The following is a 15,297-nucleotide window of genomic DNA, read 5'->3' on the forward strand; positions in this document are numbered from 1 at the left end:
TGAATGACCAAGAGTGAGATTGTGCAAATAAAGTGCTCTATCCCAAGTCTCCCATCGAACGGGCCATTTGATATGGCTTATCTGTCTGGAGGTTGGGTCCAAGGAACTCTGGAAGTCAAAAGGAAATAGATCGTAGACGGAAAGCTGGCTACACTCCCAAATCCTAAAACAGAACAAAGAAAAGTCCTCAGTAGAACAGCTTCATGTGGAGATTATCTGTTCAGAGTGATTTTGGGGAAGGGTGGGAGCTGAATCTGTCTTCTGAAGTGATAAGATGGCTGGATTCTGAGGGAGGAGGAGGATCTGCCATGAATTTCCTCCATTCTTGATTCTGCTTTCCTGATCCTTGGGTCACTGGGAAAGTTAGACAGCAAAAGGTCACTTCCTTCCAGTGCTCAATTTCCCTCTGCTACCATGAAAGGGAAAATAGGAAAAGAGCCACCATGTAAAAGCCCTGGACCATCCCCAGGCCCTCCATCCAGCCTCAGACATGAGAATCACTGAGAATGTGCTTAGCACTTATTATTTAAAGATACTAGATGGTCAGAATTTGTACTGAAATATACCTAAAGCTAGTCAAATTAGTTTGGTTATAGAATTCAAATGACAACTATGCATTATAAATCTGTAAAGATAGGAAACTATATCTGTAAATATACCTGGCCAATTTGACATTTGTATCATCACAATTATCAATCCTGCCCTGGGTTAATGCTGAGGAAAATTATTGGCATAATTATTTTAAGAACAACATGCTACTCCTCCCATAAGTAGAACTATTAGTTCCTAGACATTTTGTCCAAAATTCATGACAGTTTGCTGCAGGGAAAATGTCATAAGTCTGGTCTTCCTGGGCCACTAATCGAGTGAATTCTAGTAAGTTTTGGACACACAGCTAATCTTCCTTTGATGGTTGTTATGCTCTTTTTCACTTTGATGGGAATTCTATGAGAGGATAAAAACATAAATCCTGAGACTTATTTGTAGCTTTTATTTACCTTTATGATTCTCTGGCTAATGATGCTTATATATAACCTATGTCTTAATTTTACCTTGAGAGTCAAAATTTGTGGTAATTGTCTCTGCAAGGGTTAGAGAATTTACAGTGGGACAAAACCAGTCTGTGTCCTAGCTCCTTCTTCACATTGACTTGATACCACTTCCTTACCATCTCTCCTCCCCAACTTACAGAACAGAAAGACATAATTAATCTCCTGTAGTATCCCCTCATAATACGACTTTATGGTCATGAAATAATATGGCCGTAAGTGATATGTCAACCTCTGAAGTGATCATTATCTGCAAGTATGACTTTCAATGCACAAAGTCCTAATTGCAATTTTTTAGTAAATATATAAGTGACTCATTAATACTAATTTGTTACCTTGGGTTATGTTTGGAAGCCAGTTTATCCTATAAGTATCACTAGAAAATTAAGCCACTTCAAAGTTAGATTTTCCATACATACCAAACTTTAGAAAATACTTTAATGAACATAATATGGTTCAATAATCTATTGATAATATTCTCTAAACAAAAGTCGTCTTTTTGATGCCCCATGTTGTAGAACTTTGGGATCTCAGCCTCTCATATGTCCTTGTGTTGAACCAAACCTAACTCTGTGTTCTGAGCAAGTTCTTGGTGGTTCTTCTTCAATACTATTCTGTGTGAGGGGGAGTGGTCCTCTGGATACCCATCCTTCTCTCCTTCATCCTACAGATCTGCCCTTATAACATCCCAAATACTTGCCAGCGAGTTTAACCTTGAACTTTCTACCTCCAAAAAACTATTCAGTTTTCAGAATTATTCGGAGCTTAGACTGGGGCTGAACTGTGAGGGTGAATCTTGGCTTTGCCATTTACTGCCTTGTGTGATATTGGCAAAGTTATGGACCTCAGTTTCTTTGTTTGTAAAATGGAAATAATGATAGAACTTGCTTTATAGGCTAATTCTGAGAATTAAATGAATATTTATAAATATTTATAAAGTTTCATAAACACTCAGAAGAGCTTAAAATTATTACCAAAACCTCTGTTTTGAGAAATCATATTCATGGGTAATTTCTTGAAATACAATGTTTTCCTTTTCTTTTCTTTCTCTCTTTCTTTTTTTTATTCAGCCAGATCATGGGATAGCTTTGTACTTGAAACACAGTGTTTTGACTCTTGAAAAAATGTTTTTAGTGATTGTATTTGGGTATTAAGTATTTATTGTATTAGGGTTCTCCAAAGAAGCAGAACCAATAGGGTGTGTGTGTGTGTGTGTGTGTGTGTGTGTGTGTGTGTGTGTACACATAGATTTAAGGAATTGAGTCATGTGATTGTGGGTCAGGCAAGTCTGAAATCTGGAGGGCAGGCTAGCAGCTGGAGACCCATGGAAAAGTTGATGTTGCAGCTGTAGTCTGAAGATAGTATGGAGGAAGAATTTCTTCTTCCTTGGGGAACGTCTGCCTTTCTCTCTGAAGGCCTGATTTTGTGAGGCTCACCACCCACATTATGGAGTGTAATCTGCTTTACTCAAAGTCTACTGAGTTAAATGTTAATCTCACCTAAAAAATACTTCACAATGACACCTACATTGGTGTTTGACCAATATCTGATACTGTGATCTAAAATCAAGTTATAAATTAACCATCACATTACAATTCAACAAAGGACATAAGAAATACCTTTGTAGAGCTCAGAGGTTTTACAAGGATGTTGTTGATAAAGAATTCAATATGTAATTCAGCATGAGGTTTTGTGAGAGACATTTCTTGGTTGGTCTTCTGCCTCTGTAGAGGAAATTTGGTTTTTATCTTAGGCACACTATAAACTATGTAATTAATTGCAGTTTCTATGTGTACATTAGTTATTGGGATGCTCAGAGCCATCATTTGGCACAGCTCCAGACAGGAGTCTAGGACCTTGAGGCATACATTTCAGGTACTAAATTAGTCTCTGTGTCACCTTGATTGTCTTTGTTCATTTTAAGTAATTTATTTATTTTATTTATATCAGTGCCTTTCCAAATATTCCCATTACATGCTCTTTCTTTTCCTTAAAAATCTATCAAGTTATTGTAATTGTTTGTTGGTCTGTATGTCTCCAAAGATGCTAAGTCCCTTGAAAATAGGGACCAAATTTTGTTTGCTGTTGAATCATCACCTACTAATACAATATCTAGATGGTGACTGGTTCTAAATAAGTATTTGTTGAATACTGTATATATTTTTATAAACACCTTGACTCTACTTCAGAATAAAGCACAATATACTTACTACCTAAAATTATTTCCCAGTGTCTACATAAAATACTCTATGAATTTTAGAAATGAAATTCTAGATTTGAGAGAAAAAGAGATATTAGGTAATGCTAGGCATTCATCTGGAAAGTTGACAAAACTCTGAACTGGTTAAAAGAATAGGAATTGAAATTCTGACCTTTAATTCCAATCTTTGTGACTCTTTTCTTTGGTTGAAAACTACTTATTAAAAGCGAGCTGGCCCTCTTACTGGAGTTTCGTGGTTTTGGTGAGGAGGAAGTTATACTCAAAAGACACTCCTCAAAAGGCTTTTATGCCTTTTCTATAGGTGGTTGCTATCAGAAGAATCATTTTCACCATGAATTGTTTGTCTTTATGTAAGAAAAGCTAGATGCATCTGGCCAGGTGTTTTGAGGTGATTCTAATGGGTTAAACTCATAGATGCTTATCAATTTAGCTGTTTTTCAGGTGTTAATCTATTAGTTTACCTGTGAACAAGAAGGTCAAAATATTCCCCTCAGCTTAACTTCAGACAGTTGGCTTCTTCACGCTAGGCCCCTGGCCTCTGTGACTAGCAAGTTGTATGGTATAAATGTACAGGCAGGAATCCAAACCAAGAGAGGATTGGTAAACTCAGATTAAAGAAAATTAAATGTTCTCTAGCTTAGACTATTTACCATTTTCACTTTGGAATTATTTTTGTTTAAAGAGTTATAGCTTTGCTGGGGCACCTGGGTGGCTCAGTTGAGCATTTGACTCTGTTTTCGCTCAGGTCATGATCTCAGGGTCCTGTGATTGAGCCCTGCATGAGAATCTGTGCTCAGCTGGAATCTGCTTGAGGATTTTCTCTCTCTCTCCTTCTCCCTCTCTCCTTGCTCACATGCTCTCTCTCAAATGAATAGATAAATCTTAAAAAAAAAAAAAGAGGCATAGCTATTGTCTAATGTTAGAAAATCCTTTCTATTAATTACTGCTGGCTGAACATTAATTTTTGAAGAAGTCTTCTCATTCCAGTAGGCTTAGTTTCTTCTGCTGACAGTGTTGAACTTTAGCTGAGCCCTAGGCCCTTGGAAAACAGCAGTAGTCAGGAAATCCCCGCACCCTTTCGTGTTCTAGGAAACAACTTACTGCACAAGAACCACCCTTCTGACCTTAGATAAGACTCTCAGGTGAACCTCTTGTATGCTTATGACAAAGTCAGACACAGACCCTTGAAACTCCTATCCTTTGTCTCCGAAATTCCTTAGTGAATGGTTTGCCCCCACTGTCATCATAGAAAACTGTGCAGATTGACATGCTGGAGACATACTTGTTTTCATATTCTTCAATGAAGTAATATAAGTTTGTAGAATTAATTGACTTTGACATAGATAAAAAAACTAAAATTAGTAAACATTTTCTAAGAAGCTGAGAATGATTTAAAATTTGCAATCTAAATTTTCTGAAGCAGTGATTTACTGACTGCAACTTTTTAAAATTGTGGCTGTATGTTTTTAGAGTGTCTGAAGCCAATCTAAAAATTCAGGTTGGCCTCTCTCTTCTGTCTCCTGTTGCATATGTGCAAAAGTAATCACAAAACTAGTGAAACAGCAATTACATTTGAAGAGGATTTGAAAGGTAAAGTGGTGCAAATAGAATCACACAATGCACAATAGACCAAATCTATTTAAGATCACTTGCTATTTTGATCAGCCATGCTTTCCTGCTACAATTAGTTACTGTCCTCACCAGCCCCATGGCAGCTGATGATGCATGTTTTCAGTTTTATGCCTCTACTACTAGCCTGAAAAACATCTACATGGAATTTGTGGTTATTTGATTTGAGGACTTAATAATCTAGAAGGAACAGTAGAAACTTCATGGTATCATGGGAATGACCCCAGAGTAGAAGTAAGAGGATGGGGGCTCTAATATTGGGTCTGTCATTTACTTATGGTGATCTTAAGATTGCTTAACCTCTTCTGAGTCTCCATGTCTGTAAGATAATTCCTGCCTCATGTGGTAATCTTAAGGGCAAAAAGACAATATAGGGTAATAAGAGCTTTTAATATTTAAATATTATTACTTTCACATTTGTATTTTCCATCTTTAGTAGACTGTGAGCTCCCTAAAACAGAGGCCCTGTATTCTTCTAACAAACAAGTAAATACATAATAGTCATTCAATAAACACTTTTGAATGTGTGACTTGCTGTGAATGCATGACTGTAAGCAATACTAAAATAAATTCCACGAATAATTCAACAAATATTTATTGTGTGAACATTATTGTGCTAGGTCCCTTAAGAGATACAAAAATGGATCAGACATGAATCCTGCCCTCCAGGCACTCACAGTCCACCAGAGGATATCAGAAATGTGTATAAATAACAAGGTAGAAGTTTTTTTTAAAAGTCCTAGGAGAGGTACAGAAGCATTGCCATAGGAGTTCACAGGAGAAATTATTTCTAGCTTGGAAAATCATGAAAAACTTCATGAAGATGAAATATGAGGTGGACCTTGAAGCGTAGATAAAATTTAGATGTGGGGGGGGAGGGGAAGGACGACCAGTCCAAGGACACAAAGTTCTTGGCAGGTTGCGAGTGCAGTGGGCTGAGAGAGAGCTGCCCAGGGCTGGTAGAGGGGATGGCTGCAAGTCAGCTTTGGCAGAGTACGAGTATGTTCATGTACAGAGGAAACTTGTTAAGAAGTGGACTAAAACGAGAGCTTCTTTGAAATTATGATTCCTTGGTACTTATTGACCTGCCTGCATTGTTTTCCTTATAGATTAAAAAACAAATGAAAAGCACCACTACAAATTGGCATCCCTCTTAGAGTAACAAGAATGTTACCCCCTAACATTTTCAAGTATGCAATTTCTGCTTAGCTTTCATATATTAATCTGATATTGAGTTACTAGAACTAGAGAAAAATAGAAGTGAAAAAATAGAGGGTTTTATTTTATGGCAGTGACTATTGTAGTTTTACAAGAAATATTAGTCTAATATATTGAATTTGGTTTTTAAACATAGAATTTGTTTTCAAATATATGCTTATTGAGGGTTTTTTTCCCCCAGTCAAGATTTTACAGTTTGAAATGGGAAACTGCCTACATGGTTTTCATTCACTCTATAGGTTACTGAGATGGAGCTAAGCATCTGTATATATATGTATATGTATATATATACACATATATATTCACGCATATACATACATATATGCATATGTATGTACTTATAGATACATGGATATTGAAAGAGAATGAGAGAGAAATTTACTAAATATTCCTATCACCAGAAAGTCATCTTATAAATTTAATAAACATTTAATGTTACAATTACATTATAATTAGCATGAAGTTTATTCTATAGAAAAATCACTCCTTAGTTATGTTATAGTCTGATGTTGCTTTTATTTTTAAAATCTGGTTAAAAATATATTTTTAACATCTTTACATTGAGAACATTATAAGTATCTGACAGTTCAGCCTGAGCTGGGCGGTTTTTAAGGCTCTAGCTTCATGGTGCACTTGAGCGAGCGTTGAAGCACCTTTGTTTCTGCCTGGACTCATGGCCTGCAGGGCTGGGTCCCCCAGGTCATGGGTAGCCGGAGCCAGCTCACTTGAGTTTCTGACAGACCACACAAGACCATGCAGCTTAGGTTTAACAACAAACTAAATAAACATTCTAGGAGTTTTGAAGACCCTAATCTCCTTTCCACTCCCTGTACTTCCCTTAGATTGAAAGATGCAATCTTATCATCCATTAAAAGGATGACAAAATTGCTGAAGTCCTTTTTCTTCTAAAGCACCGTGCTTCCTTTAATGAGGCTTTGAGAAAGCAGGAGACATCACCGGTGTGGCTTTCCACTACAGAGGGCACTAGGGACCAGCTCACCTCAGACTTCCCACTTTTTCACACCAGAGAGAAAGCATCTAACCAAATACATCCACTCCCCTTTTCCTTCTGCTACAGAATATACAGAGAAGATTTTAAAAAAAAATCCTGAATAAAGTTCATTTTTTTATATGCTATGAAGAACTATAGTACAAGTAGTTTTGTGAAACATGCAATGGACTGCATTACTTATAATAAACATTTTCCCTGTATTATTTTTTGTATGGCAACTTACTGTTTTCTACTAGTTGTCTTTTTGCCACAAGATAGAAAAAAAAACGTAATATTTATGTAAGAAAGACTATGATGGCAGATTTCTGACAAGCCCCATTTACACGTTACATTGTTCCAAAGGATGCTTGAGTAGAAAATACAGAAGCACTAAACAAACCTACTATTACATTTGAGAAATCATTAGCTTCAAAGGAGTAATAACGGTATGCTATTAAAACTGTGAATACATTTTCAGTATCTGTATTGAAAAAAAACTTTATAAATATGTAAATTTCTGTTCAACAAATCCAAAATAAAATGCACTAAAAAACTGATATGTAGACAAAAGTTTATTTACACCATACAACATTTTAAATATTTTATACACAGTTGCAGCAGAGAAAGCTACTCAGAGCTTTCTAGAGAAAACTGCAATAATAAAGATGTGAAATATATTATTCATATAAAAGTGAGATTATTACTTTATTGCATTTAAAGCAATGAAGAATGTAGCTCAACAAACATTCATTTAATGACAAAAACTTTGCTTTTATATTATAAAGTAAAAAGTGTAGTAATGGCCAAACAGACTGTTATAAACTTTAAAAACTGCATAAATATATACATTGTGCTTCATGGTGAAGTTTTTTGAAAACTAAACCATATGAAGCGGTTACAACATGAATCGTTGCTTGAGGTTTATCTATAAAGATTACCTTACAAATCCATTCCACGGGTACTTACAACACAGGATGGTCAGAACTGTACACCTGGTCCTCTCTCCACTAGCCTGACTAGTGAGAAGTTACCATATGCAAACACCACTGACATTTGGCACATGAAGTTCCTGACATAGGATAGTCACACGGTCCAGATAGAAATGTCAGGCTTCCCAAGTCTTAAGTGTCAGTGCAATAAATTGTTTTATATCCACCTCAGTCCATTTTGATTTTGCTAAACTTCTGTTTGAAAGTCACCCTCTTGCACATCCAGAGGCAAATTCAGACACTTCTCCCACTCTGCTGGCCTCAGTTCCAAAGCGTCCTTTGCCTCTGTATCTAAGACATTGATTGTGGTGTAATGTTGGTATTCACTGGGGTTTTTGAAAGTGTCCCATGGATTCTTGTTTGGTGCTGGGTTTTCCTGTTGAGAAGAGAGGGGAAGAGAGTCATTATTTGATGACGAGGATTACTGCTTGTTGAAGTTCCCAGGAAGACAGCATGTTTGTGACCTTAATCGAGTTTATATGATTCAGAGATGATTTGAAATTGTGGCCAGCTGCAGGAAGTGGTTTTGATTTTAGTTTTCCTTCATTGAACAAACTGATGAACACCTTCTTTATGTTATCCTAAAGTTTTCCAGAAATCAAAGGAATTGAATAATTTATGGAAGGCAAAGTAGATGATGTTTTGTTTTGGGTATCTTGTGAAATGTCAGTATAGCTATCTCAGGTAGAAAGGAGTTTTCCCGCTAAGACTAAATGTAGAAAATTGAAGTATTTTGGCAGAATCTTTGGTGAGATAAAATTTGAAGATATGTAATGGAGCATGTTATGTAATAATAAAAACAGTCCCCAAACGGGCCATATTTCATAAAACTGAATTTCATTAATTTTGCTTAGTTTTTAAGAAATTATCCTTTTTAGAACATTAAAATGCTACTATGTCCCTTGTGTAATCTATTTTTTTCCCTGCTGTATATTCCCAATTTTCTACGTATTTGGGCAGCACATTAATTTAGCAAAAATCATTCTTCCCTTCAAAGAGCACAGCTTTTTGGAAAATATATCTAGCAATATAAGAGGTTTTAAAGTATGTCTACTGGCCAGCATTCCTTATATTCCATAGTATATACCCTCTTACTACTTGAGATTTAAGATCTGCCTAATTATTATTCCACCCAGACCTTCCATGTTGTAGGGGCTCAGTAAATATGAGTAGACATTCTTCAAAGTTTCTATAGCCTGATATTTTGCTAAGATTTAGCAGTGAACTTAAATTTATTTTAAAAAGTGTTTAAAGATTTCTGTAAAATGAGGGAATCTGAATGTAATAGACTATGCTGAGTAACATCAAAGAACAAGAAGGAAATCATGACTGAATTCTCTTTAGAACAAATTAGAACACTTAAACAACTATAATTGCTGAATGTGTCCTTTATCTCTTCCCCTTCACCCTAAATTCCAGGCTTCAACTGCTTATAATTAATTAGTGGGGGAAATGTAAAACAGGTACTGCAATTATTATCTGGGTTTCATTGAAAATAATAAAAATCACTCTCAAGTACAGATAAAAAGAGACAACCTATAGAAATACATACCATAACTAGAAAGTAAACTGTTAAAATCCTCAATACGTTAGATGTTTTTAACACTTATTAGCCTTAATCATGAGGACATACAAGAAAACAATAGCTAATAGTTAAGACGTGATAAAATTTTTAACCTTTAGGATATGAACAGGGGATTAATTCTGATTTAGTCTAATATCCTAAAGTCTTATGAACTATATAGTCTTGTAACTCTTCCCCGCCTTCCTTGCTCCCTTCACCTAATATTTATCAGCTGCTCTGTGTTGGCCATATTAGGCACTAGGGAGGATAAAGTGATGAATCAAAGATGAAAAGCCAACATGGTTCACTAGGAAGCATAAGATTTAAAGCCTGATATATACAGGTCCAAATTCCAGTTGCTCCATTTTATATGAATGTAACTCTGAGCAATTTACTTGATTTCTATGAACCTCAACTTTAATATTTGCAAAACAGAGAACTATGCTTTGTATTGTGGGCCAAAGGAACTGACAAAATATGCAGATTACCTATGTTATGGGGTTGCAAAAATAAAGTTACAGGGCCTAGTATAACACCTAGTATTTAATAAATGGTCACTATGTAGTAATCACACTTATTATGAAGGTGTTTATAGTTAAATGAAGGTTTATATATATAGTTAGATCTGTGTCTACAATCTAGGACAAGTGCTGACAGGGGTACAGACGAGGGTGGAGATAAGGCTTCCTTTTATGGAAAGCATATAAACCTTTCTGAGGAAAGTGATATTAGAACTGTCATAGAAGAATGAGCTTGGTCATAAAGACATGTGTGATTGGAGGCTGGGTGGCTGAACAGGCAGTCATACTGAGAAGTAAAAATCCAGACAGCATGCAGATGGGACAAGTCTGAGAAAAGTAACCAGTTTATTTTAGTTGGAGTGAAAAAGAATAGAATAAATAGGCAGAATTGAAAGCCAGATCATAAGGGACATTGTATGCCAGGCCACTCAGTTTGGAATTTATTTTGTAGGCAATGGGAATGGCTGAAGATTTCAGGGCACTACAGTGACCTGAATCAATCACTGATTCAAAGGTGTGAATTCTGCTGCATCAAGCTATGGAGAGGATTTATCCATCTTAGACAAAGGCTGTGTCTTAAAGGAGCTTTCTGGGAATCCTTAGTCTGAAAAAAGATGAATTAGTTCAGTCCTAAAAGGATTCAGAATATGTAAATTATTTCATTTGCTTTGAAAATAGGGGTTTCATTATGTTTGGAACAGATGTGATTTTCCATTTATATTTTGAAGATCAAGCATCATGGATCCATGAACTAAAATGGCCAATTTTAAACTTCCTCAGAATGTCTAGATCCTAATTTCACAGTATTGCTGCCAGTATACAACTGACTGAATTTCTGAGAGGTTATATAATTAATAAGGTTGGCTTTCTTGGTCATCTTCTCTGGCCTCCCATGGTATTCCCAGTAGTACTGTGATTCTTGCCCTTGTTCATAAATGTCTGGACACCCGTTAGGTCTGAGGCCCATGCTTCTTTAGTGATAAAGAACTACTGCACCCAGCAGTAGGACTCAGCCAAACAGAGTACCACATACACAAAAAAACCCAAAAAGTGAAAATTTAAGGGACCTATAGGACAGCATTGAGTAAAACAATATTTAGGGGTCCCAGAAGAAGAGAGAGAGAAAGGGACTGAAAACTTACTTGAAAAAACAATGGCTGAAAATTCCTGGACCTGAAGAAGGAAACAGACCTATGGGTTGAGGGAGCCTAGAGCTTTCTAAATAAGATAAACCCAGAGAGATCCACACCAAGACACATTATAATTAAAATGTCAAATGTTAAAGAGAAAATCTTAAAAGCAGCAGGAAAAAAAAAAAAAAAAACAAAAAAACAAAACTTGTTATGTATAAGGGAACCTCCATAAGTATATCAGCAGATTTTTCAGCAGAAACTGCAGGTTAGAAGGGAGTGGCATGATGTATTCAAAGTGCTAAAAGCAAAAATCCCAACGAAGAATATAAAAGTAGTAAAAATAATGACTACAACAAATAGTAATGGGATACACAAATTGAAAGATGTGAAATGTGACATCAAAAACATCAAACGTGGCAGCAGGATTAAAATGTAGAGTTTTAGAATGTGTGCAAACTTAACTTGCTATCAACTTAATATAGACTGGCATATATGTAGGCTGAGATATATAAGCTTCATGATCACAACAATGTTAAGACCTAAAGTAAATACATAAAAGTAAAGCAAAGCATCAAACCACATGGGAAGAGAGCAGGAGAAGATACAGAGTGGCTGAATGGTTTAAAAAAAAAAAAAAAGACACATATATATGCTGCCTATAAGAGACTCACCTCAGTTGTAAAGATACACACACAGACTAAAAGTGAAGGGATGATAACAGATGTTTCATACAAATGGAAACCAAGAGAAGGCTGGGGTAGCTATACTTCAGTCAGACAAAATAGACTTTAAAACAAAGACTAATAAAAGACAATGAGCATTACATAATGATAAAGGGATCAACCCAGCAAGAGGATATAAATTTGTACTTATGCACCCAATCTAGAAGCATATAAATGAATAAAGCATATATTAGCTGATGTAAAGGGAGAAATCGGTAATGATACAATTACACTAGGGGGCTGTAATACCTCACTTACATCAAAGATAGATCATGCAGACAGAAAGTCGAACATTAGCCTTAAATGATACATTAAACCAGATGGATTTAATAGATATATATGTCAAGACCACAGCTAACATTATACTCAAAAGCTGAAAGCTTTTCACCTAAGATCAAGAACAAGACAAAGATGCCCACTCTTGCCACTTATATTCAACAGTATTGGAAGTCCCAGCTGAAGCAATTAGGCAAGAAAAGAAATAAATGAAAAAAAAATAGTAAAACTGTCCTATTTGTAAATGACATAATTTTATGGGTACAAAACCCTAAACGCTCCTCCAAAAAATTGTTACAACCAATACATTCAGTTAAGTTGCAGGATACAAAATCAATACACAAAAATCTTTTGTGTGTATCTAACAACAAACTATCAGAGAAATCAAGAAAACAATTCCATTTCCAATTATACCAAAAGGAATTTAGTATCTAGGAGTAAACTGAACCAACAAGGTAAAAGACTTATACATTAAAAACTACAAGAAATTGGTGAGAAATAATAAAGAAGACACAAATAAATGGAAAGATATACCACATTCATGGGCTGGAAGAATTCATATTGTTCAAATGTCATATTACCCAAAGCAATCTATAAATTTGATACAATCCCTATCAAAATAGCAATGGCAATTTTCACAGAAATAGAACAATTCTAAAATTTATATGGAACCAAGAAAGATCCCAAATAGCCAAAGCAATCTGGAGTAAGAAGAACAAAGCTGAAGATATCATGCTCCCTGATTTCAAACTATATCACAAAGCTATAGTAATCAAAACAGTATAGTATTGGCATAAAAACAGACTAATGGAACAGAATAAAGAGCCCATCACCCAGTTACCCCATCCCCCCACCCACCTCCCTTTCCAAGGGCACATGATGTGATGAGCACTGGGTATTATACTGAACTGATGAATCACTGAACTTTTATATCAAAAACCAATGATGTACTATACCTAAGCTAATTGAATTTAAAAAAAAACCCCAGAAATAAACCCATGCATATATGGTCAATAAATTTAAAACCAAGGAGGCAAATCAAAACCACAATGAAATATCTCACACCTGTGAAAATGGCTATTATCAAAAAGACAAGAAATAAAAAGTGTTGGCAAGGATGTGGAGGAAGAGGAACCCTTGTGCACTGTTGGTGGCAATGTAAACTGGTGCAGCCACTGTGGAAAACAGTATGGTTTCTAAACTAAAAATAGAACTATCATATGATCCAGCAATTCCACTTCTGGGTATTTATCTGAAGAAAATTAAAATACTGATTTGGAAAGACATTTGCACCCCTATGTTCACAGCAGCATTATTTACATGGCCAAGATATGGAAACAACCAAAGTGTATGATTGATGGACAAACAGATAAAGAAGATGTGGTATACAGATATACAATGGAATACTACTCAGTCATAAAAAAGAATGAAACTTTGCCTTTCTTGTGACAACATGTAGAGAGGCTACAGGTTATTAGCTTATTACAAAATAAATCAGACAAACACCATGTGATTTCACTTATATGTAGAATCTAAAAACAAAACAAATGAAACAAAACTCAGAAGTGAAAAGAATAGATTAGTGGTTGCCAGCAGGGAGGGGGTTAGGGGGGAGAAGATGAAATGGGAGAAGGAGGTTGAAAGATAGACACTTCTAAGACAAATAAGTCATGCGGATGTAATATACAGAATGGTGACTATAGTCAACAATATTGTATATTATATAACTTTAGATACTGACAGGAGGAAACTAGATTAATTGGGTGATCATTTTGCAGTATATACAAATATCAAACCATAATTAATAGTTATGTTAATTGTACAATAAAAAAATTATAAACTCATTATAAGCCAACATGCATGAAATTCCCAAAGATGCTAATGTGGTCTTAGGCTGTATATATAGAAATGGAATATTAGCTGAATATTAGCATTCATCTCCCATAATTCATGGGCCTAGGAGCAGGCTAGCTGTTAATTCCGGACAAGTCCCTCTCTCCCTCTGTCTTCTCTTTTCCTCCTTCCCTCTATTTTCTCTTTCCTTCCTTCCTCCAACCTAGCAATACTGGGGACAAGGGAATGAGAATTTGTTTATTCTATATTCTAAAAGAGCAAGAATTTGGAGAAGCTCCTTGGGGGAAAGGGATCTTGATGGAGAAGAGTTTGCGAGACACACTCGGAATAAGAGAATTCTTTCAAAACTGCCTTTTCTTTGTAGTGTGATTTAGATGTTGTCCTGCCTGGAAGCAGGGAAATGGACTAAATGGTCTTTTGGGTTCCCTTTGATCCCCAAATTCTACATAATTACCATCCTTTGCAGTGCTAGGCAGGTGTTGTGAGTTAGTAGCCAGAAAAAAAAGGAAAAGACTTTGAGATTTTTGTTTTGAAAATGTCTTTATCCAATCATGCGATATTTCATTAGCAATGTGGCGCACGAACTATGACTGAATTAAGGATAATGAACTCACTCACATGTTCATTATTAATCAAAACTGAATAAGGAACTCTCTTCTGTTCTCAGATATTTAGGACAATAGTCAAGCAGCAATGACAACTCTATCCTTCCCACTCCTAACCTCCCAAATGATAAATATTTATAAATCTTTTCTAGAAAAGGCGTGCTGCTGCAGAGATGTGGTGTAATTAGTAGGCTATTTTGGTTGTCAGGAAATGGAGATATAGATATCTGTGCCATTAATGATTTAATATCCAGACCATACAAGGGGAAATTACAATCATATTATAGCAGTCAGCCAGCTGTATCTGTCGCATAAGACTTTCAGATTTGTAAACATAACTGTATTATTTTTTTTTAAACAAATGAAGTTTCTTCAGTTTTTTCAATGTTAGCTTTCAGTATTCCAAAATGAGTAGCTAATGTGTTTAGGTCTAACCTCAATGGTGCAGTTCTCATTTGCCTGGTGAACTAAAAATTGACGGGCCAGTATTAGGAGGAGTAGCTAAGAAAGAACCACTCACTACAT

General features: G+C 35.7%; 1 protein-coding gene across 4 annotated transcripts in view; it reads right to left on the minus strand.

Moving 5' to 3' along the window:
- Positions 1 to 6,527: 6,527 nt before the first annotated feature.
- ADGRB3 (adhesion G protein-coupled receptor B3) overlaps positions 6,528 to 15,297 on the minus strand; it is a 726,710-nt gene continuing 717,940 nt past the window's right edge. Inside the window, exon 31 of one of the 4 annotated variants that reach the window (XM_027603097.2) lies at positions 6,528 to 8,473. In XM_027603097.2, the coding sequence (XP_027458898.1) occupies positions 8,285 to 8,473 (189 nt within the window). In that variant the 3' untranslated portion in view covers positions 6,528 to 8,284. The remainder of the gene's footprint in view (positions 8,474 to 15,297) is intronic. The other 3 variants (XM_027603095.2, XM_027603096.2, XM_027603098.2) reach the window with 3 other exon arrangements.

The sequence above is a fragment of the Zalophus californianus genome, chromosome 7 (assembly GCF_009762305.2).
Source record: "Zalophus californianus isolate mZalCal1 chromosome 7, mZalCal1.pri.v2, whole genome shotgun sequence".
NCBI classification, from domain to species: domain Eukaryota; kingdom Metazoa; phylum Chordata; class Mammalia; order Carnivora; family Otariidae; genus Zalophus; species Zalophus californianus.